Source organism: Eschrichtius robustus, chromosome 4, assembly GCF_028021215.1.
Source record: "Eschrichtius robustus isolate mEscRob2 chromosome 4, mEscRob2.pri, whole genome shotgun sequence".
Taxonomy (NCBI): domain Eukaryota; kingdom Metazoa; phylum Chordata; class Mammalia; order Artiodactyla; family Eschrichtiidae; genus Eschrichtius; species Eschrichtius robustus.
This window is the reverse complement of record NC_090827.1, coordinates 129,852,024-129,877,618: the sequence shown is the minus strand read 5'-3', so window position 1 is coordinate 129,877,618 and position 25,595 is coordinate 129,852,024. Positions and strand designations below refer to the sequence as shown.

The window sequence follows — 25,595 nt, the reverse complement described above, 5'->3', positions numbered from 1 at the left end:
AGGTATAAGAAAGGAGAGCATTAATAAATCAACTAACGTCAATAAAATAAAAAATAGAGACGATGATTGAAATAATCTATACACGAAAGCTGGGAAGCTCTAACACAACAACATTTCTGGAAGTCTGCTATTGATAAAACATTTTTCATTAACATTTTGTTATTGGTAATTTCCATAACTGAATTCTGACTCATTTTAAGTGTTTAAATGATCGAAATTCAGAATACAGACTAGCTATTATTATGATTTTTTTTGCTAATATACCTAACTATAGATACATGCCTGCAACATACACATGCCTTATGTTAAAATGAGCAGCTTTCTGACGGAATGTTTCTTTAAGAAACACTAACTTCACACATATTAAAATTAAAAATCAAAAGAAAAATAGGTTTTTCTTTCACCTCTGCTAATTGATTACATCTCATGCAGTGGGCTGTCATGCTGGGCTTTATTGAGAAAAATGTGTGTCTGTGGAGCTGACACCTAGCCCAGACATCTGTAAGTTCTGTAAGCATAAGTTCACAAGCAGTGGTGTAACTGTATCATCGTGGAAACAAAAAGGAGAGGAAGGTAGAAGGGAGATCATATTATTTTTCAGGTTGCCTGAGAAGGTGAGGGATTGATGTTGATGAAGGACCTTGTGAGCAATTCAGAGCCCAAGTGAAGAAGCTTGACATGAGATGGAGAAAGATCTTCTCCCACATCTTTTCAGAATATCAACAGTGTCCCTCTGAAAATTAGCCTCAAGACTACTAATATCTGGTAGAACAGCAAGGAAACAACCTTTTTGTGTAGGCACTGGCAGCTAGTCATTTCGTGTGGGAACTAGTAATGGCTAGGATTCTCTTTAAAGGCTTTCAGGAAGAGAACATTTTGGAGAAAATTTTATGTGTTGTTTAGTGTCTCTCCATGGTTACCCCTTCCTAGAGGCAGGGATACTTTATCATTGTGTGCCCAGAGTCATGCCATAATAGTCATTCAATAAATCTTTGTTGAATTAAAGAAAAAGCAGGAATGCACTGGTTCTTAAGTTTGTGTGGAATATCACCTGGGGATGTTTAGAAATAACTGGAGGAGACTTGTGGGCATGGACAATCAAGATTCTCCAATGATTCAGCCTCCAACTAGTAACATCTCTATATTAATGAAAATGTGACCTTCATTTTACCCTTGGGAAAGTGAATCCCAGGGAACATTCAGATTACACTTAGAAGGTGCAAGAATGTTTGAAATGTCTTTACACGGAAATAACATTTCTGTGAACGAAGACTGAATTGTGTGGATATGGCAAATTTTCTTAAATCCATTTATCAGATTGATTCCAGCTTTTGGCTATTATGAATAATGCTGTGGTGAACAATTCTTTGTGGACATAGGTTTTCATTTCTTTTGGGGTAGATTCCTAGGAGTGGAATTGGATTATTTGTAAACTTCTGTTTAATTTTTTAAGAAACTGCAAAACTGCTTTTCTGAAGTGGCCATATATTATACATTACCATCAGCAATATATGAGGTTTCCAGTTTCTCCACATCCTTACCAACCTTTGGTATTGTCTTTTGGATTATAGCCATTCTAATGGTATCTCAATGTAGCTTTAATTTGCATATCACTATGATTACACATTTATTATGCAAAGTGACAATGTGTCTGGAGATGGATTATTTTTATTTATTTTTTAACATGTTTCAAAATTTATTCCTTTTTATCACTGAATAGTATTCCATTGGATGTACTGATATATATATCACATTTTTATTTATTTATTTTTTAATTGAGATATAGTTAATTTACAATGTTGTGTTAATTTCTGCTGTACAGCAAAGTGACTCACTTATACCTACATATACATTCTTTTTTATATTCTTTTCCATTATGCTTTATCCCAGGACACTGACTATAGTTCTCTGTGCTATACAGTAGGACCTTCTTGTCCATCCATTCTATATGTGATAGTTTGCATCTACTAACCCCAAACTCCTGGTCCATCCTCCGCCCTCCCCGCTTCCCCTTGGCAACCACCAGTCTGTTCTCTATGTCCGTGATTCTGTTTCTGTTTCATTGATAGGTTCATTCCACATATAAGTGGTATCATATGGTATTTGTCTTTTTCTTTCTGACTTACTTCACTTAGTATGATAATCTCTAGTTACATCCATGTTTCTGCAAATGGCATTATTTCATTTTTTATGGCTGAGCAATATTCCATTATATGTATATACCGTATCTTCTTTATCCATCCATCTGTCGATGGACATTTAGGTTGTTTCCATGTCTTGGCTATCGTGAATAGTGCTGCTGTGAACGGCTGCATGTATCTTTTTGAATGATAGTTTTCTCCGGATATTTGCCCAGGAATGGGATTGCTGGATCATATGGTAATTCTATTTTTAATTTTCTGAGGAACCTCCATAATGTTTTCCATAGCAGCTGTACCAACTTACATTCCCACCAACAGTGTAGGAGGGTTCCCTTTTCTCCACACCCTCTCCAGCATTTGTTATTTGTAGACATTTTGATGATGGCTTTTCTGACTGGTGTGGGGTGGTACCTCATTGCCGTTTTGATTTGCATTTCTGTAGAAATGGATTCTTTTTATAATGTCTGAGACAACTTAAAAAGCTCATTTTAAGGTTTCAGTTTTCTAAAGGAAGTATTGATACTTCCTCTTGTTATATTATTCATTAGTAAAAATTTACAATATTGTTTTTCTCTGGTTCTTATGCCAATTTTTAAAAAATATTTTATTTATTTATTATTTTTTTATGGCGGGCATGCGGGATCTTTGTTGAGGCATGACGGATCTTTCATTGCGGTGTGCGGACTCTTCCTTGCGGTGCACAGGCTTCTCTCTAGTTGTGGCGTGCGGTCTCCAGAGCACGTGGGCTCTGTAGTTTGCGGCATGCGGGCTCTCTAGCTGAGGAGCGCGAGCTCAGTAGTTGTGGCGCGTGGGATTAGTTGCCCTGTGCGCGGCATGTGTGATCTTAGTTCCCCGACCAGGGATTGAACCCATGTCCCCTGCATTGGAAGGTGGATTCTTTACCACTGGACCGCCAGGGAAGTCCCTCTTGTGCCAATTTGAAGAGCTTAATAAATTGGCAGTGTAGGCTCCAGAGGAATGATTGTGTTTCAATCCTGCCTCCTCAACTTACTTGCTGAGTGACTTTTGGCTAAGCTTTTCTGTGCCCCAGCTTTTGTAGCTGAAAAGTGGAGCTAATAGTGTCTATCACATAGTATTGTTATGAACCAATATATATAAAATACTTAGAACATATAAACATATACTGATTGTGAAATGTTATAAGCACTTTTAAAAACAAATTTATATGAAATTGGAGTAGATTATTCTCTTTTTCACTTCTTAGCATTTCTAGCTGTTTCATAGGTAATCTAGAGAACCAGCAGATTTTAGCTACTATGGCTACTGTTTTTTGCTACTAAAAAAAGTTTTAATTTGGCACAATTTTACTCAAACTCATCTAAAAATGGAAAGAATTCCTAGACAATATAAATTTGGTTGCCAGGGGAAGTAATATTAGAAACAACTGAAGCAGCTTCAGTTCTTTATGACTTAGTTAAGCCCCATCCACAGAACAAAACAAAACAAATGCACAATCTTCAAACTCCTGGCCTTCAAATCCTTATTGTCCATTTATTGAAGTTTTCATAGTAAATTATTATTAAAAATTCATATAACTCAGTCTGGTTTCATTCATGTTAATAAACAGGTCAATTGACTGAGAAATAAAGATGTCAGGTTCAGTGTTCACTAGTATTTAACTAGTACTTGTAAGTGGGAAGACTCCTGTCACAGTCATTGATGGCTGGTATAATTCTGAATGGATATATTCATGGGAAAGTTAAAAGTTTACATTTTTCATTTTAGTTTATACAAATTAGCACAATTCCATGCTGAGCATTATTTTTCCTGCTTTTTCTTAAATGATTAGACAGCTTTTAAACACTAAAAACATAATATGCAAGCTAAAATAATGTTAGTATTATCAATGTTATTTATAATTTAGGGACTAAGGTTATGTTGAACAAGAATTGTAAAATGTGAATTTACTTAATTGAATGAGAAAGTTCCCATTTATAGTTTTTAAAGCTTAAACTGCTTATTTCAGATCACAACCACACTCACTAAGAAAATCAGATTTTTACGGATTCAATATATCATTTAAAATCCATGATGACAGTACTAAGTCATTTTAAGATATCGTAGACCATCCATGACTGTATGAAATTTGGAAGTCTTGAACACTTCTGTAGTGATTGTGGAAAAGAATAAATAACACTCTTAACAGTGGAAATTTATTGCCATTTTTCTTGAAAATAGTTTTGAAATTGGAACTTTTTAAATATTGAAGATAATCAATTTATAGATCTCTTAAACTGGAGTACTCTTTCATGCCAAGACTGTATGGTAAAACCTTTGCATAGACCTAGTTTCATTCATTTATTCTACTGTGTGCAAAGAACTGGATTTATGTGGTTAGTTGAGAATTCATATCTGTTTGCAGTTCAGTACATTCTTCGAAGGCTTTAAATGATTTTTTTTTTAAACTACCGAAGAGGTAGTCTTCACTATCATTAGCAGGAAAAATATGAAGCAATAAATGACATTCCTGAGAACATACATTTTCTACACCCAGTCATCTCCAACATATCCAAAGCACCACAGAAACAACTTACCAGTACAATTAGTTTAATAAGAATAACTAAATTTTGAGGGCAGGATTCATAACAATTGCAAAGGGCATGGATGAAGGAGGATTTGGACCTCAGTCAATGACATGAAGTTCCAAATATTCTACAACAGGTACACTGCTGGTTTTTACAAGGTGTGTCAGGCCAACTGATTGACAAGAAAATTAAAAAGAAACTGAATGGCAGTACATTATCTATCAGCAGGGTGAGTAGACAGCCCTGCTGGACCAGAAGCTGTGGTTTCAGAGACTACACACATCTTATCTTGCTACTTCACCCGCTGAGCCCCCAATAAGGGTACAGAATCATGTAAGGGGTAATTTTAGCCAGATACATCCCAGGTGCAAAGTGACCCATAGTTCTTTGTATACAGTACGTTGCTTTGATATTACTTCTCTTAAGTTTACACTCCCTTTACCCTTGGAGGTGAATAAAAAGCTTGCTGCTGAGCTGGATGCAAAGGGGACAGATATACAGCATGCAGGTCAAGGACCATTCCATAAGAAAAAGAGATTATGTTTTTATAGAATACTCCATTCTTTCTGAAATACAGTACTTTGCTATATACTCTATAAAAAAGACCCAAAGATAAGCCAACTTGAAATAGAAAACTGTTTAGAAAATAAAAACTTTCTTTTCTAAGAGATACTTAAAAGGATATAAAGCAGAAAGTGGACTCGAATTTCTAACGAAAGCTAAATTCACTCAGCTTTCTTTAAGGTCAAGCTGAAAGTTAAATACCTAAGGCTAGTGTCTGTGTTGGTACTTCAACTAAGCTCTCCAAAGCTCTGATAGGATTCACACTATAGAAAACACAGAGGTCAGAAGGTTAATAGTAACAACAAAGTAAATGACTGTTAGGAAGGAAGGGCAAAACTCTCAAGTTCCACCTACTCCTTTGTCCTCTAGATCAGAATGTCTCTCTTACCGTGTGTCTCTACATATGATTTATGCAAGATGTACGCAGTATTTGATGGTTTTCTGCAAACCTTTTTCTGTAAGGGACAGTGAAAGGTAAAGGAATCTTGTCTCTCACTTTCTAAACTGCTATAGCATAAGGAGTACAATGAAAAGAGAAAATCAGTTGATCTACAGAACTGAGTTTTATACTGAGAGATACAATGGAAGAATTCCACACTGCAGTCTTAATCGGTTTTTTTAAGGCTCAGCCTATGACCCTAAAATTAAATATATATATTACAGTGAGAGCCAGGTCCACAGTTCATCCAGCTCAGGATCTCCCAGTTGCTTGTTCCAGTTGCATGTGAACTGGAACAAACACAACCTTCATACATCTGATTGCCAACCATTATAAATGGACAAAGTCAGATGGAGGTCTTATTTAAAATGCTAAATGAACTCCAGAGTCAGGATTAAGGTGAGGCAAGAGAGGCACCTTGGCTGAAAAATTTTAGGAGCCACTCACTCTCAAGTATTTGCGGGGTCCTGAGAGTGAGTGTCTCCTTAAATTCTAGTGCTTCTCTTGCCTTACCCTGGCCCCCACCCTGATGGAGTTGACTATATAAGAAAATCGGTGGGAACAAGCAAAAGAAAACCAAACCAGAGCTGTAACTGCTGAGGCCTCTGAAGAAGAGGTGGCAGGGTCAGTCATACAGTGGGTAAAGACCAGCAAAAAATGGAATTAAGTGTAGAAGTAATAATAGCACCTTTCTCTCTGCCTATTCAGTCACCTATTGGGCTATTTCTTTTCTTTTTTTAAATATGTGAGTTATTTATGTATGTATGTATGTATGTATGTATGTATGTATGTATGTTTGGCTGCGTTGGGTCTTCGTTTCTGTGCGAGGGCTTTCTCTAGTTGCGGCAAGTGGGGGCCACTCTTCATCGCGGTGCGCGGGCCTCTCACTATCGCGGCCTCTCTTGTTGCGGAGCACAGGCTCCAGACGCGCAGGCTCAGTAGTTTTGGCTCACGGGCCTAGTTGCCTTGCGGCATGTGGGATCTTCCCAGACCAGGGCTCGAACCTGTGTCCTCTGCATTGGCAGGCAGATTCTCAACCACTGCGCCACCAGGGAAGCCCTGGGCTATTTCTTGCTGTATGACGTTGGTTTTTGAAAATTACACAGAAGAGAGAGGAGTTCATAAATCACCTAGTTCAAGAAGTCTTTTTAATACTTCCAAGAGGTCTCACTATTGTCTGTTAAATAGGCTTAGTGCTTACCAACTTAAAGTAGCCTCTTTTAAGGTTAGTTGTTGCTTTTAAGATTTGCAACTGTTTTGTTCCTCTCTTTTCCTTCCAGGGGAAATCTTTCCTAGTTAGAAATCAGTAGAGGATTTTGGACATTTCTTTGCCAAACTGTTGAAATGTTCTTTCTCAAGTGGTTAATATCAACTGGAAAATAATCAGTGTGTAAGGAACAGCTAACTTGACAGCTGTATCACCAAACTACAATTTCTTTAAAATCAGTTCTCTGCTGAAACTTCAATAAATTAATTAGAATATAAACTTACGTTAAAGCTTCTGAGTAATTATAATGAGGAGAGACTCCTAGAAACTTCTGTACTTCATCCATCACTGTAGCAGGATCAGTTCTTAGCTGTTGCCCATCAATAATTAGCAACTAAATTAACAAGGAAATAAAAAAAACAATGCACATTGAAAAAAGACATGTAACTGCATAATTAAAAAATTCTGCACTCTGAATTTATTCAGTGAGAGATTGAGGGGATTTGTGTGCGTTGTTGTTAAGACTTAACCAGGCCATCCTCATTAATGACCTGGAACAAAAAATAAATCACACTAATTAAATGTGCTCACGTTTTGTAGTCCGAGAAGTCCTGCAAACACTATGAAAACAAAAAAGCCATTTGAGGGTACCAAGAGAGCTTAAGAAATGTGACTACAAAATCACAAATGGAAACCAAGTTTAAAAACAGATAAAACAATGATTCCATGATTCAAGGTGGGAAGGAGCATTGCAGGAAAGAAGAAAAGTGACCAGACCAGGTACAGTGAGACAGAGGACATGGCCATTCTCCATGATTCCAGTCAAAGGAATAGCACTGTAAAGTTTTAAGAAATATTTTGATAATCCATTTGGAGAAAAAGGTAAGACTCCCAGAAAGCCTGAAAGTAAACAGAAGTTCCTCAACAGACTAAAGGCGAGAATTTGCTTGTTACTCTGGTGAGGGAAGGGGGTGGTCCCAGCAAGATAAAATGACAGGAGACCATGATGAAGGGCCATAAAGCCTGGAAAGCAGTTCTTGCTCACACCTCTTCTCCAATATTTCTATTTAGTCTCTACCAGCATCGTTCATTAGAACTTTCTCTGTTGATGGACACGTTCAACGGCTGTGGTATCTAACTGGTGACTACTGAACATTTGAAATGTGGCTAACGTGATTGAGAAACTTAATTTTTAATTTTATATAATTTTAATAAAAATTTAAATAGCCATATATGGTTGCATATACGGTATCATTATGGCTAGCATGTTTCTAGACACACAGGCATATACTGTGTCTGATGTGACTGGACTGCTTTATGCAATACAGTAGGGGCTGATTTTGTAATCTAGGCTAATGCTAGGCAAAAGAGAGAAGCAAGGAAGCCAAGGAAAACATAGGACTTGTGAAAAATGCAGCAAGGTGGTTCAAAGGGAAATAACAGCACCTAATTAAGCAAAACAATATTTGCCTTGTTTGGTTAAGAGGTTCTCAAGCTTTATTCTCAGAATAAGAACCAGGAGTATCAAGCTTCTGAAGCTGTCTATAATCAGGAAGGGTATGCACTAGAAAACAGGGCAGGGAGAATTATCCTGAAATACTTCTAGAAAGAAGAGTAGATAGTTTTTCTACCTCTGCCTATTACTGTTTGCCAGAGTCTCATTTACAACTAAAGAGTAAAGGCTAGTAATGTTTTAATGAGTAAAAATTCCCTCTAGCCTAGAGGCAAAGTCACTAGCCTAGAGGAACCAGCAAAAGAAAACCAAACCAGAGCTGTAAACTTAATGAGACGGTAACATGATGTAGATTCTTATTGCTCAATACCTGAAAGGGAGGGAAATAAATAAGCCATCTCTCGATGTGGCTGGCATACCACCCTGGGACCAAACATCTCTTCTGCAAGGCTCTAAGCTCAGAGGATGCACGGGGCCCGGCTGAGATCACTTCGTAGAAGCTAAACTTCAGAGCTGCGGGGTCTTCATGGGATCGCTGATGCTATGATGAAAAGGTGGATAATTAAACCGACTTGAATCATAGGCATAAATAATTAAAAAACAATCCCTGTGACAAGTCTCAAAGCTAAAGGAAGAAGTGCCTCACTGCTGGAGAGTTATTTGTTTTGCAATTAAAAAAGGATGAAAATGTTTGCTTGGAGCATCAGGATTTAAAGTTATGACATTGATGAGAGTATATGTTTGAGAATTAATTGGTAGAGGTGGAATTCTTCTTGATAGGATTCCTTAACCAATTTTTCTGAGTCGTTTCCTTAGTTGTATACATATTATTCTGAAAGTAAACTTTTGAAAGTTGCCTTAATGCCCCCTTTTCAGCCCATAAGAAACCATTTATCATGTCCAGTGAATATCCACAATGCACAAAGCACCCTACTAGTTCTGCCACGTAGTTTAGCTCCATCTAGTAATGCAATTTTAGATTAGAAAAGCCCTATCGGCTATTTAAATGGAGAAACTACTGAAAACTCTGACGTGCATTATCTGAAACCCACAGCTTTTATAATATACTACCTAGCATGTCAAAGCCAAGATTATTTTACCTAATGGTAACCTTTGCGACGAATCAGAATCGCTTATTGTACAGAAAATGCAGAGAGCAGCAATCCAGATAGGAAAGCGTTTCATAATGGCTCAGGCTCACGCCCAGGGGTTTGAGGAAATCACCTTTCCCCTAAATTGACCAAAAAATATTCAGGCTTAGTGGTGGGTTTGTGGATGTTTACCACATCTAGTTGAATAGCAAATTTGCTGCAGTTGAGATTCAAATGACTATACTACAAACTCCACTAGACTTTGTTAAGGCCTGCATTTTGCCACTGTGGAGCGATTTATTTGTAATATTTAGGACGTTTTGTGAGCTTGCAGCCTTGAAACCTCCTTTTTCAGCAAATTCTCAATTTTTCAGGGGCTAAGTGGTTGCCAAGCTCCAATTTTCTTCTTTCTTGTTGAGTCAATTAAGGCTTATTTCTTTTTTGTCTAGATACCTAGTGGAAAAGGTAAAAGGCACAATATCAAATCAGTCAGTTTGCAATCTGCTGTATTTTTGATTTAAAAGATGGCTGTAGGAGTTGGGCATGACTGATTCGTGCGGAGTTGTGGGTTCCAGCTTTCCAGGATGTCTCATTCCCTATCATGCAGATCATTATCAGTATGCCTGTCTAAGATCCCATGACCTTCCCCCAGTCTGTCCCAGCCACAAAACCTTTCCTGACAATCTGTGCTTCCTTTTGTGAACATGGAAGAACTGCTTTTGTTAAAAAAGACCCCATGCTGAGAAACTTTATTCTCTAATATCATAGATTGTCAGGAATTTAGATGTTTGAAGTCAGGGAGAATGGAACATCCCAGTCTTGCCTGGAGGATCAGAGCTATGTGGGTCACATTAATACAAAGAAGCCTTATTTCCAACCCAGGTGCAGAGTTTCAGGTAAGTGATTTTTGGACGTAACATTCCACATTTATCTTACCTTTATAGTTTCCAAGGAAATTGGACCGTTAGTCTGCTTTTCAGCCCTGACCTACTGACAACCAGCTTACACACAGCCCTGCCTGCATGTATCAAACACTTCATGTTAATTTTACCTTAATTTCTCCCCTTACAAATCCTTCTCTTCTTTAGGGAAGTGCCCAAATAGTTCTTCAAGTGTTCAGGCTCCTCTGCTGCAGCCAATTAATATACCTAACTTGTTGTTCCTGGTGGTCTTTATCAGATGGGCTTTAATCACTCTGTAGGAGTCTATCTGTCACTTAACACTTTCTGATTTATACACTGGTTATTTACACATATTTCTCCAATTAGACTGAAAGCGATCTCAAGTGTAGCATCCACATTTGTTAATTTACCTGTAGAACATACTTAGAACAGTACTTTGTACATGGTAGTCATTAAAATAATTTAATGAATGGATGAACACATGAACATTAGGAAAGTGGGGTTTTTTTTGTCTTTTTTAAAGATCAAATTTATAGAGAGAATGTTTTGCTTATCTCTTTTAAATTTTATTTATTTATTTATTTATGGCTGTGTTGGGTCCTCGTTTCTGTGCGAGGGCTTTCTCCAGTTGTGGCAAGTGGGGGCCACTCTTCATCGCAGTGCGCGGGCCTCCCACCATCGCGGCCTCTCCCGTTGCGGAGCACAGGCTCCAGACGCGCAGGCTCAGTAATTGTGGCTCACGGGCCCAGCTGCTCCGCGGCATGTGGGATCCTCCGGGACCAGGGCTCACACCCGTGTCCCCTGCATTGGCAGGCTGACTCCCAACCACTGCGCCACCAAGGAAGCCCCAGGAAAGTGGTTTTTAAATTACAAAACTGAGGAATGATAACTAAGGATACTAGAGACTAAACACACTGACTCTATTAATTTTGTTATGCTCTTATATTTAATTTTGACTGCTTTTTATTGAACTTTTTCCACTTGATGATTAATAAAATATCACTGGGGCAGTTTTTTTTCCTATTATTATTATTATTTTTTTAAAAAATAAATTTATTTATTTATTTTTGGCTGTGTTGGGTCGTCGTTTCCGTGCGAGGGCTTTCTCTAGTTGTGGCGAGCGGGGGCCACTCTTCATCGCGGTGCGCGGGCCTCTCACTATCGCGGCCTCTCTTGTTGCGGAGCACAGGCTCCAGACGCGCAGGCTCAGTAGTTGTGGCACACAGGCTTAGGTGCTCCGTGGCATGTGGGATCTTCCCGGACCAGGGCTCGAACCCGTGTCCCCTGCATTGGCAGGCAGATTCTCAACCACTGCGCCACCAGGGAAGCCCTATTTTTAATATTTATTAAAGTAAACATGTATTTGATGTGTAAGTTTTATTATTAGAGTCTGTTAAATTATTTCAAAGTGATCGTTTCTGTGCTAGGTTCTAACCAACAGCAGAAGCATAATGGCAACCCTGGAGTGTATGAGCAAGAGGCTTAGAACAGGGAACACTGGCTGGGCTTTCGAGGATGAAGAATTCATTCGTATATTTAGTTTTGCTACTAAGTTATTTCTTCAGTACAGCAGTTATTTAAGCTCTTTTAGAGTCAGGGTCATCAATCTACGGCTAAATTTTGCTTGTTGCTTGTTTTTCTAAATAAAATTTTATTGGAACACAGCTAGGCTCATTAATTTCCATATTGTCTATGGCTGCTTTTGCAATACAATGGCAGAGTTTAACCATATGGCCTGCAAAGCCTGAAATATTTACTCTCTGGCCCTTTACAGAAAAAAAAAAAAAAAAAAAAAAAAGAAGACCTGTGATTTTTGCTTTGGGGAATCAGTTATATTCCTTATCTGTAAAATTGAGATAATAATAGCAGCATTATACACATATTAGATGAAAAATAATGATTTTAAGTTGTAACACTTTACTTTTAAAATGCAGATATATAGAAGCAGAATACATAAAAGTATATACTATTTTGTTTGCTCTATTTTAATTTCTTCATTGTATTAAAACATTTTATTAAATACATGAATTAAATGAATGCAAAATTAAGAAAAACTTAAGGGGAACGTTTCTCCATGGAAACAAAGAAAAATTTATTTACCTTCCTGAAGATAAAAAGCTAGCAAGTCTCTTCTGTTAAAACCCGAGGTTGGGCTTCCCTGGTGGCGCAGTGGTTGAGAATCTGCCTACCAATGCAGGGCACACGGGTTCGAGCCCTGGTCTGGGAAGATCCCACATGCCACGGAGCAACTGGGCCCGTGAGCCACAATTACTGAGCCTGCGCGTCTGGAGCCTGTGCTCCGCAACAACAGAGGCCGCGATGGTGAGAGGCCCGCGCACCGCGATGAAGAGTGGTCCCCACTTGCCGCAACTAGAGAAAGCCCTCGCACAGAAACGAAGACGCAACACAGTCATAAATAAATAAATAAAAGAACGTGAATTTCTTTAAAAAAAAAAACAAAACACAAAAACCCGAGGTGGTGGCTATAGCTGAAAACCACCCTCCCTTCTCCATACTCCTCTTCTACTTGCTGGATTCTGTCTGTATTTTCCTTACCTGGTACCAGGAATATGCTCGGTCTGATGGGTCAATGAGAATGGTGATGATCTTGGCTTTGGGGACCAGAGAAGCTGCTCTTTTAGGCGCTTCCTCTGAGTGGAAGTAATTGGCGCTCTTCTCAAACAGAAAGTCAGTGGTAACATTAGATGGGACTGGGAAGAAATCCATATACCTAGAAAAGAAATATTTCTCAAAATAAGACTGGTTTATACTCATACCCTGGTGACTGAAGATGTTAAAAATGTCCCACAAACAAAATTCATTTGTTTCTTAAACAAAAGACTTTTTCTTTAAGGCATTTGTCCCACAAGCCTGTTGGCAAGGAAAAAATGTATAGAACACTAATAATGTATTTCGAAAATGCTTTTCTAAATACTTTTTCTTTTTGTTCTACTTAATATCAAGAAAAAAAGGTATGGGAGATAACAAAAATGTACACATAGAGTGATCAAATGGCAATAATAATCAACCTAACTGTATAAAATGTATCTAAATGCAGAAATATTTTACAGAGAAAAATGTGAGTGCTCAACCAAGAAGAAAATTTGATCAAAACAAATGATGTGTTCAGTTCAAAGGCATTTTGAAAAAACTTAGACAAAACAGTTTTTACTTCATCACAAGAAAAAATAATTTCATTCCCACTAATGTATTGTGCTGCTATTATATTCAACTATAAAGTATCAAAGGGCAGAACAGATCTGATATAAACACTGCCCATTTCCTTAATTTTTTCCCATATAGAGCCATTTATATCCTTTAGAAAAATTATAGAAGTTTAAAAAGTATGTATATATTTTCAGATATAAAATACTATCAAATTTTCCAAGGTCCGGTCCTGTATCCTTAAGTGTGGTGAGAATTCAAATCACCAGCAGAGTGAGCACAGGAATACCTGTAGCCTCAAGCACAGAAAGGTAGGACATAATGGGTTTTGTATAATATTCCATTTGTACAAAATGTCAAATATAAATGAATTCAGCAGATGATAGTCGGTATTTCTGAAGCACCAAGGAACATCTTTAAAGGAAAAGGGGCCTTTTTAGAAAGAACACGCAAATTTAACTTCTAGGGTTTCTTACATTTTATAATAATAGCCTCACACTCCACCCACACCCTCTTCAATTCATAAGCCACTATGACTTTGGGTTACCAAGACAAGGTAGTTCAGTAATTACTGAACAAGAGAATCATTAACATTTATGTGATGACTTCTTTTTGCAGTGTGGTGTTTTCAGTCACACAATAAAGCTTCTAGTAGGATTCCAGTTGTTACCATATTACAAAGTTTGGCTGGTGCAACAAAGTGATGTCTTGAAACTCAGGGCAGTAAAGAAATCCTTTTATGTTTTCTGGAAATTGCCTTGTTGGTGATATGTCATTCTGGCATCCCTTTCTTTTAGGGGTAAAGACATATATAAACATTTCTGGAAAGTTTGATCTGTTAACTGTTCTGGTGTACACTCTATTTATAGAAAGTGCCATATTTCAGGATACTTTTAAATTTAGATGCCCACACTTGTTCCAGGGGTGCTAAGGTTATATCAAGTGTCTAGTGGTATCTTATTTGGTCCAAGCTTGTCTCAAGCTTGCTTATTCTCAGCAAGGGTCCAGGAATCACAAAAGAAGGGCAGGATAACTTTTAATTTCTAAAAACTGTCCCACCTTCCCAGTAGTCCTCTATACCTACAACACTTTGGGCCTTGAAAACTTCCTCCAGCAGTTCTGGATCTTGGACCCACAAGGCTCCAGGGGCTCACAGAGAAAGCAGGGGCCAGTTCTTGTTTGCCTATATGCCCATGTTTTTTCTAATATAGTGGCTGGTACTAATAAGCACTTGAAAAATGTTTGATGAATTCATAAGAAAATAAAGAATTCAGCTTCATATTTCCAGGGTGGAAATACGTCCACGTTTGGAATATGAATTCAGGTTATTCAAAGAATTGGTGAGCAAAAAACTAGAGTGGTTTAACAATATGGGGGATAAAAGCGAATGCCGGCCTCATTTAAGCTTTGCTACTCTCATAACAGCTCAGCAATTTTTTTTAACTGAAAGACATGATTTTTTGCAGCACTCCACATTTATTTGTTTCTTGGGTTGACCCTGTATTTTTAAGTGATTTTACTCAAAGCCAAATTAAGATGTTTAGAGGTTCCAAATGTTAACAGGATTTTATGGCTCTCCATGTGCCACTCCAACCATCCACTGCCTCCCCAGGTAATTATAAAAAATAACACCAAACCACGAAACATAAAACTTAACTGTATGCATAAATCAAACATTTTTCTTAGAGATTCTGATCTCGAATCTTGGCTATTTAGTCAAAGATGGAGTTTTCTCATTTTCACTTGCCCTGCTTTGCTTGTGCCCTAAGCCTGTGTTTAGGCTGCCGGTTAGTTAGGGCAGCCCTGGTTTTGCCCAGTTCTCCATGAAGAGCAGATCCATGTATCCAGATTAACTAACTGTGCCTGAGCTTCTGTAAGTGACCTTGGCATGCTGAGACACATAATCTTCAACCTTGTGGCTCTGTGGTCCTAAAGGATCTGCTGAGGTGCTGACTGATGCTTCAGGGAGAGGTAAGGCCAGTCCGAAGACTGAATACATTGATGTCCTTGAGAGCAAAACTCTAGTTATTGCTAATAGATTGACATTTGCAGTTACCATTATTTGCTCTTTGTGTTAACTGCCTTTTATAAACACACAATTTGTCAATCAAAAATGTTTACAGTTGGGGTATTTTAGTGAGTTATAATTAAAATCTTTAATTGTCTTTAGTCTTCTACTTATTTATGCCATCTCTTTGTAGGCTCCTTAAGGGATTTTTAGTTTCTGTTATAGTGCCTGTACACATTACTGTCTATGAACAGCTTTTTTTTTTTTAATTGAATATTCTCACAGATACTCTTAAGTCCCAGGGAACCAAGTATTATTGCATTCCTCTCCACTTCCAAAGCAGTTTTTAATCACCCCCTTTAGTTCTGATGTGAACATCATTTTATTCTACTGTATACAAGCATGTATATTGATATTTGAGTTAGTGGGAAAATAGTGGCCGAAGTAGCTGATGGGTTTCTTGATTCTCACAGCTGTTATTTAACACTACTGCAATTAATTAATATCAAGCACTATACTGAAGAATTGGCAGGGAAATATATAACAATTAGAATATATGTAAATCCTAGTAGGTGCTCAACCTTATACTCGATCCATTTCTTCAGCTTTCCATTTGGATGGCTCACAAGCAAAACTTGAGGGGGTTGATACATATAAAACAGAGATTATGCGATTTGACAACAGAAGTTAATATACACCTTTCTGCTAAACTACATGCAAAATGTTTATGTTCATGTTCTAGAGTTATTATAAGAATTTACTCTTTTATACCACTTTCTGCCCAGAATTTATATCTTAAAAGAAAGACTTCTAGATACATTTTATGATTAACATGTCTGTTTGCAACATTTATTCCTGCTACATCACATATTCTGTGTATATTGACATTTTAACTTTTAATTTTAATTTAACTCTTTTCCTTAGATGGTTGATATGGTTCTAATTTCAAAGGCCAAAAATTAAATTTTGTATATTGTTGATAGCTTTTTTATAGCTTTCATTACTCATAAAATGCATACACATTTCTAGTTCTATTTATTTATTTACATTTGTACCAAAGTAAAAATTGAAAATTATATATGTGAACTGTAGCATCACTTAAATGCAAAGTGCATAAGAACAGAAAGTTATGAAAGTGTTTTCTTAAGAGTAGAGAGAAATGAAATTCCTGTGTATTAGGTATTTCTCTGACTTTTTATCTGTAATTACCATCACAGATAATTAATGCAAATTAAAATTACATGTAAGTCTCTTGAGGCGACAAGTCCCTTCGTAACCTGAGAAAAGTTTGTTATGAATAATTTTCGTGCTCCTTCAATCAGTTTCTAAGGCACGGAGGATGACTTTTATTTGTGGCTACAAACTTAAATGTTTATAATTATAAGCGCTAATTTTATACTGTGCACAGTACATATACTTTTAGATTTATACTAATAACCCATCTTACCAATCAATCCCCCTGTGGTAGTTATTTCTATTAAAGAACTGTACCTCCTCAAAGGTTTTTGGGCTGGGGGAGTTACTAAGGATGGAAGGATGCATAACCAGGAACAAATACAAAGCAGTGGTTCCTGAAAAGATAATAGAGGTTCAGAGATTAATTAAACAAAAACACAGTTTCCTACTATTAGCATTTCAAAGTCATTAATAAACTAAGTGTTTCAATGATCCAAACAGATACATATAAGTACTCCTTGAATTAAATTGAATTGATAACCAGCATCTTAAAAGAAGCAAATTCTAAAAAATGAGGACAGTGTGATGTGAGAAAAGGCCTGTTGCAGGAACTGGGAGAACTGGCTTTTGACCTCAGTTCAGTCACTGACTTGGTCTGTCTTTGGTTTTTAGCTTCTTTGTCTTGACTTATTAGTGGAAAATCTCCTGCCTTGATTATTTCCTAGGCTTTCCTGAGGACAAAAAGACATATTGTATCTGAAGATATTTTGATATTAATAAAGTACCGTATAAATGAAAGCTATCATTATTTAATATGAGATGTTACATTATCAGATTAATACTTGGGTTTCCCTATAAAGTTCTTCCCGAGGCCTATGAAAGCTTATTAATTTGAGACAGAATTTAAACTTTTTAACCAGTTTAAGTTTGAATGCACTTATATACCTATAAAAAGTAGTGCCAAAATTGTTTAAATTGCTAAATTTGAAAAAAAAATTGGTGCCCTTTGTTAGTGACATGACAAAATTTGCATTTTTGGGAAGAGAATGGCACATCACAGGTACTCATATAGATTTGTTAAAATAACTGCCAACAGCAATATTCTCTAAAACAATGAATTGGAAGAGGCAGTGTTCCTAGATTATATCTGAGCCAAACAATGAATATTTTATCTACAATCACAGATAACCTACGATATACGAGGTAAAAATGTTCTTCACAAACTTGACTTAAAACAGTGCTTCTTAAACTTTAGCATGCATCAGATTCACCTGGAGGCTATTAAAACAGAGAGCTGGGCTCTATCCCAGAGTTTCTGATTTAGCACACTTTAAGAATCACTGACTTAGAAGAAATATGGGACAAAATCTAAAACTTATTGGGAAAAAAAATGTTCCATTACTTGAAATCCATAGTAAAGCTTTCTAGAGCATGATCTTTATTTATTTATTTATTTAATAAATTTATTTATTTTTAAATTTTTGGCTGCGTTGGGTCTTCGTTGCTGTGCTCAGGCTTTCTTTAGTTGCCGCGAGCGGGGGCTACTCTTCGTTGCAGTGCGCGGGCTTCTCATCGTGGTGGCTTCTCTCTTGTTGCAGAGCATGGGCTCTAGGAGCGTGGGCTTCCGTAGTTGTGGCACACGGGCTCAGTAGTTGTGGCACACGGGCTCTAGAGCGCAGGCTCAGTAGTTGTGGCGCACGGGCTTAGTTGCTCCGCGGCATGTGGGATCTTCCCAGACCAGGGATTGAACCTGTGTCCCCTGCATTGGCAGGCGGATTCTTAACCACTGGGCCACCAGGGAAGTCCTAGAGCATGATCTTTAGAGTCCGATAACTTCTAGGATCAAGAGTTTTATTTCCAGCACTTACCAGCTGTGTGAACTTGAACAAAAATATCTAACCTGAGTCTTAGTTTTCTTATTTGTGTAGTGGGGAAGAAAATACTTAGCTATCAGGGCTCTATGAGGATCAAGTGAGATAATCTAAGTGAAAGTACCTAAATAGCTCCATATCTAAATATTAGTAAGGTATTTTTAAAAATAATTTTATTGAGATAGAGTTCAGTAATGCATTTTTTAAAAATTGAAAAGAATATAGTATTTGTAAAGACAGAAAGAATAGCTATTACAATGTGAAAAAAGAAAATAGATTAATTCCATTCTCAGATCAACTGATAACATTCTTTTCTGAATTTTATTTTTAAGAATTGTATTAAATCATGTTATTTGCTTTTAATAGCATGATGACCATTAATAAGACAAACAAAAAATGAATACGATCTAATCATTTGCATAGTCAGTAAAAGGCATACTGTAATTTATCAGTGGTCAAAAAATTAAGTTGTGGTGTTTGAATTCTATCTTTATCTACTCATATTCTTGGGTCTGAATAAACTGTCCTCTGTGTGTGTGTGTGTGTGTGTGTGTGTATCTCAACTGCATAATCATAGACACACATGTTCAAAAAAAGCTTCAGTTTTTATATTTTTGTTAGTTTCAACACTAAAAATATTTGAATATCCAGATGACTATACATCCATGCAAAATTATTCAGAAAAATACTTTTGGCAAAACTAAAGATAAAAATGAAGCTAATTAATTTTTATGGAACTGATATAAGAAGATATGTTTGTCCATTTAAAAAATAATCTCATTGGGCTTCCCTGGTGGCGCAGTGGTTGAGAATCTGCCTGCCAATGCAGAGGACATGGGTTCGAGCCCTGGTCTGGGAGGATCCCACATGCCGCGGAGCAACTAGGCCCGTGAGCCACAATTACTGAGCCTGCGCGTCTGGAGCCTGTGCTCCGCAACAAGAGAGGCCGCGATAGTGAGAGGCCCGCGCACCGCGATGAAGAGTGGCCCCCACTTGCCACAACTAGAGAAAGCCCTCGCACAGAAACGAAGACCCAACACAGCCATAAATAAATAAATAAAAATAAATAAATAAACCCAAAGTTTAAAAAAAAAAAATCTCATAAAATATCAATATATACAACAATATGGATGAATCTCAAAAGCAATATGCAAGTGAAAGAAGTCCAACACAAAAGATTACATATTTTATGATTCCATTTATGTGAAATTCTAGAAAAGGCAAAACTATAGTGGCGGAAAGTGGCTGTGGCTGAGGATTGGGGAGAAAAAGACATGGAGATCATGGAAAAGACTCTGACAAGTACAGGTTTCTGGTAACTATACTGCTGACCTGAATGAATAAGCATTTTCAGAACTCTGATGGAAAACTGATGAATTCATAAAAGTGCTAACAAAAGATCAAGATGAAAAAAAAATTAATTACATGGGACTGAGTGAACTGATGAGGATGATTATAATTTTTGTGACTTGCTGTTTGAATTTAAAAAAAAAAAACCCTACAAGGACTCAGAAGAAAAAGACATGGAGAAACTTTTTAGGGAGACAGAAGTGTTCTAAATCTTTAATGTTGTAGTGGTTATACCACTGTGTACAATTTCTAAAATTCATCAAACTGTGCATTTAAAATGGGTGAATTTTACTGTGTGTAAATTATACCTCTATAAAACTGGGAAAAAATTCAATTTCTATAAAAAGGAGATAAAAATCCCCTTCCAAAGGTAAATGTCATCTACAAATTGTAACAAACATTTGGAAACCCAGATGAGTTAAAGATGACAAGTAATTCTGTCATCTAACTATGATATTAAAATGTCTGCACATCTAGCACAACACAAGAGGAAGCATATCCTGCAGGGCTTTCTGAGGCAAACTTGATCTTCCAAGCTTCAGAGAGATGTGATTGTTAATGACAAAGCTATGTGATGACAGTGGGAGTTCGCTAAAGAGACTTTAAATGTCTTTCTAGTTGCTTCTTGACTTTAAATAGATAAGGACAAGTGAAATAAATAAGGATAAGAGGACTATTTGTCATTTATTATTGTTTTCAGATTGATATTTGTAAATGGGACTAAGAGAAAACGAATAGGCTAAACTTACTGTGTGCATTACGTAGGATTCTCCCCAGTTATTTCTAGAGAAATGAGGAAAGAGAATGTATTCCCTTTAGGAAGGGTTGAAATGGCTGTTTTCGGTGAAGCTAGAAATGAAAAGCCCCAAATAATTTATCATGCAGGATACAGCTTGAATGTCCGGCATTTTAAAGCTTCCACCGGGCTTCATTTTAATACTGATTCTTACAGAGACAGGAAGTTTAAGGGAAAAAATTGCACACCAATTTAAGAAAAAGCGCCAAAGATTTCTCCTGGGTATGAATAAATATCTTTCTTAGCACAAAGTTTTGTTTACGTCTAGGAATTCTGCTTGTCAAACATCTTTTATAGACTTTTAGAAAATAGTCATTTCTGCAAGAAATAGTCTAGAAATAAACTATATCAGGAAGATGGCAGGAAGAGGCTAAATTTCCAGAAGAGTTAAAGGTACTTACATGTGTCCATCTTGACTTTTGATGAAATCCTGTCAGTCACTCTCCAAACATGTGATTAGTTTTGATTTTAGAAATGTTAATAACACCACTTTTCAATTAAGGTCTTTGGAAAAAACATAACTTTTGCCACCAAATTGACTGCTGGATATTCAAACTGTGTGACATCTATTTTCATCCTTTTTACTTTAAAAAACACATTATTGAGCTAAACAAAGATTATGTCGGAGAATAAAATGTTATTCATTCATCAGTATTTGTAGGCAGTTTGAGAAGTCATTGTGACATGAGTTCACTGTCTTCTCATCAGGATTTTTACACTGTTTGGTTAATTATAACATAAAAATTTCTCACCAGTTTTCTGGGGCCCTATTACCAAGAATTTTGGTAAGCGATCACAGGTTTTTTCTTTAGACCAAATGTCTCTGTGGCGTTTGTCATCACAAGGATTCTAAACAGGAGAAGAAAATAGAGTTGTATTTTTGTGGGTGCCCATTGTGTGCTAGAGTTTTTCAACTTCTGTCCTTGAAAAGATATCCCAGGAAACAAGGCTATGTGTCTCCTTCTTTTAGTGAAAGTCTTGAAGTGGCATCATGGAAGATTTCAAATAACTCCTTTCCATACTGAAGTTGAGTGTCTACTGAGGAGGTGAGGGAGGGGAGACATTTCCATTATGGGAAAACAGCTTCATAGCACTGCAGGTTTAATATTTTTTCTGCTATTGGCAGTTCTATGTCTTAATTGTGGGTGTGTGGTTTAAGTTTTAAAATAATGAGCTTGTTGGGCAGAGACTGTGCTTGCGCTAACCTAAAAGAAGATACACTCTCAGCATTCAATAAGTAACTGAAATTTAAGGTGTCAGACTTTTATTCTAAGTAACTTTGAGCTTTCCTGCTATGCTTCAAAGGGAGATAGATCTGGCTGTAATAATATTTAAAGAGACAGCAGATTCCTTTCAGCTGCCTTCAAAGGTCAGTAAATGTATGTCTAAAACTATAACTTTACAGACTGTGATACTAAAAAGCACTAAATTTCAGTGAAAGGGTAAAATGAGGGTGAATTACTACCTTAGGGAATCTGCTTTTGGTCTATAGTAGTTAAACCAAACCCACTGTGCAAGATGTATCTAGAACATCCTTAATTTTAACCTCTAAGTGCATATTACGTAAAGAATTAACGGCACCTTTTAATATTATTCAGGAATAGGCAAACAGGACAACACTCTATTTCTATTCAATTACCACTATAGATACGTGCAGTTAAATAAACCTTCTGCTTATTTAGCATAAGCAACAGATTTTAAGATTAAAGTAAGGGTATTCTTTTTGGCTGTTGGTCTAGAAAAATCGTGGTTTCACCTGAAATAATATGATTTCAGTTTAAAAGTAAGGTGTTAAATTAGCAGGAAAGTTTCATGTCTTTCCAGTGGCTAACACCTGGTGATGTTCTGTAGTGGTTAACGTAAAAAATGGGTGTTTTAAAATCTTAACTGCAAAATAATATGCAGTGATAATTTTATAACCACCAACATTAACCTACTAAAATGTGTAGTTACGTTTCTTCTTGGGGTTATCTGTTTGTGCCCAGGAGGTAATTAGCTCAAGTTCAGAGCTAAATGAATAGAATATAAGTGCAGAGCTTACTGTAACTTCAATCTGTGAAATTTACTGAATTCTGCTTCTGAAGATCATTATTATTATACCATCAGCTCTGTCAGTAACTCTCATTTAGAACATTGATTCAGAGCACAGTGGCCTGGAATTCTTTCCCACTCTGTCACATAGCAGCTGTATGACCTTGCTTAAGTGTCTCAGCCTTTCTGTGCCCCAGTTTCTTCATCTGTAAAATGGCGATAATAAATACCTACCTCAAAGGGTAGTTGTGAGGATTAAATGAATGAACATATGTAAAGAACCCAGTCAGACATGTAATAAGCACTATGTAGTTGTTTGCTAAAGATTATTACTTTCCCCAGATCATGGTGTGGGGAATCTAAGCTCAAAGTATGTTTTTGCAACTCTAGACACATGAGAGTGTAAGCTTTGAAATCTGGGTCATGCCTGGAACAGTTTGAATATGCCATGTTTATGTCACATTTTCTCTTAAGAAGCTCAGTGATTTTGCCACTAAACACTTTCCTCATGTCCAAAGTAATTCCCGATAATACTTTTGAAAGCTGACTATATTCTGCAGCTGCTGGTGTACCTCGTGGTTCAGAAGCAGATGTCAGTTCTGAACTCTTCTCACCTACCTCTGTAATGTCATTTAGTCATGAGAGGTGATGTGCTCAAGGCTGACCAGCTGGCTACCTGTCTAACACACGCCTAAACCATCTTCTGCTCTTTCAGCCTATTGCAATCTGCAAATTGATCCCTCACTCCTGATTCAAAACATTATATCCACTGAACCTCTCACTGAGCTTTCAGAATTCCATAGTTTCCAATGGGCACAGGAACAGAGAATATGGCCCACTATGAAGTTTCTCAAATCTACTAACACACAAAATGTACGTTATGTTTTCCCCAGGATGCCTTCACTTTTCAGATTTGGATTACCTCATAAAACTCCAAGATATGTTTGTGGGATTCATTAATAATACCAATCATTGACCCAATCTTACCTGCCAGAGAGGGTCTTTTTGATCAGGAAAGAGCTCAAAATATTTATGAGCCAGCTGCACTGGAGGCAGAGTCTGAAGTCGCAAGTTGGTCCAGCTCTGCACGAAGTTGGCGAGATTGACAAATGTATATAATCCCAGTCGGTCATTCCCATAGTTAGACAAATGGGTCATGAAAATGCTGATCTGAAAAAGGCAAATGAACTTCAGTGTAAACACAAGTTATTTTAACCCTAGGGGGCAGTGCAATCACAGCAATGCTAGTTTTTCTTAAGAAGTCTTTGCACAGGGTTTCAGTTCATGAAACGTTTTTGAATTTTGGACATATCTCAAATACTCTAACTATATTAATGCACTCTGGAGGATGTGTTATTAGCAAGACTTGGTGAGCATTTTTTTCCTAAGGTTTTAATGTATTTCATAACAAAAAATGAGTCCAACTGCCACAGACCCACGTTGGTGCAATTCGACTGATGCTGAATAACACATCCTAGATGTTCACACATAGTGGCTTCATGATATGTGAACTATTCATAATTTGAGGCAGCAGGAGGTTGAGATTTTGTAATTTCAATCAACTTAATCTGATTTGTAACATAGTATGTAGAATTAATGGATATAAATAATCAATGAATTGTGATTATTAGCATTAACTGAATATCCTCTGATTTGTATTTATGAGAGGCCATAATGACAAAAGACTAGTGAATGAATTTTTACTAAAAGAACTATCAACTATTTTCCATCAATGACACTCTGAAACCCTTTTCCATATTTATTGAGTCTACTATTTCCAATATTAAATACCTCCTTTAAGAAAAGTTTTCAGTGCTTGGCTAGATAAACTATTCCTATGGAAGCAGGTGTCCTAGATTGAATCCACGCATTGAAAAAAAAATTATAGCAAACATGGGGATCTTTTTATAATAAAATAAATTTGAATTCTTTAGGTTTAATTAAATTGGTCAGGAATGTACAATGGGCATTTTTAAAGCTACTGCTTAAAGTGAATGCAAATAGCTTTTGTTGGTTAGTGTTGACAAATGGAAATAATTCTGCATGAGATTTTCAATGGCAATGAAAACCACTGTGGCATTTATGCTGCTGTAAAGAGATCATGAAAGTAATTCATGGGATAATAGTATGCTCCTAAAATATATAACGTCATATGAATGAATAGTAATAATGGTTATTATAATCATCATAATAATGAATATAATAGGTTCATTCATTAAGAGACTGGCTGAGAGAAGTATTTAAGAAAATTTATTGAGGTTAAGTGGCAGAGATGAGAAAGTTTTGATATGAAGAATCAGAAAAAATATAATTATTTACAACTATGAGTAAAAGGAAGCAGTAATATCCTATATTATATAGAACAAATCACAGACTTTAACATGAAAAGCTTCAAGTGTGATCAAGAATATTTAATCGTGTTTCTGTTCACTCTGTCTGAATATATTTTAAATCTTAGAACTTTCACAGACAAAATACTTTAAGGGTGATTTTAAATAGCTACCAGCAGACTGATACAGTCATGGAATTGATAAGTAAGACTTTTACCATTTGGGGTATTTGTGAAAAATGAGACTTTTAAAACCTAACCTTCTGGTTATTTTTTATAGTAGCTTCAATTGTTTGACCTTTCTCACCCCCTCCTTCGTTTCCTCCAAAATTTATCAAAACAGTAGTCTATTGAGAGATTTAAGAAAATCATACTTAAATGTGGAAGTTCTTTCCTGATAACCGTTCGAAGCAGTCTTTCATCATTTGTTTAATATGCTACATTTTTCAGTGTGGCCCAATAACAATGGCAAAATGATATTTCAAGTGCCTTTCTATTAAATTTTTTCATACAATGTAAAAAAAAA

General features: G+C 36.7%; 1 protein-coding gene across 1 annotated transcript in view; it reads right to left on the bottom strand.

Moving 5' to 3' along the window:
* The window catches only part of LOC137763865 (bifunctional heparan sulfate N-deacetylase/N-sulfotransferase 3), a 146,462-nt gene that overhangs the window by 7,976 nt on the left and 112,891 nt on the right, over positions 1–25,595 (bottom strand). Inside the window, exons 6-11 of the mRNA XM_068542324.1 lie at positions 23,728–23,910; positions 21,462–21,558; positions 16,964–17,087; positions 12,900–13,074; positions 8,721–8,891; positions 7,182–7,291 (exon numbers count right to left, since the gene is read on the bottom strand). Of these exons, the coding sequence (XP_068398425.1) occupies positions 7,182–7,291; positions 8,721–8,891; positions 12,900–13,074; positions 16,964–17,087; positions 21,462–21,558; positions 23,728–23,910 (860 nt within the window). The remainder of the gene's footprint in view (positions 1–7,181; positions 7,292–8,720; positions 8,892–12,899; positions 13,075–16,963; positions 17,088–21,461; positions 21,559–23,727; positions 23,911–25,595) is intronic.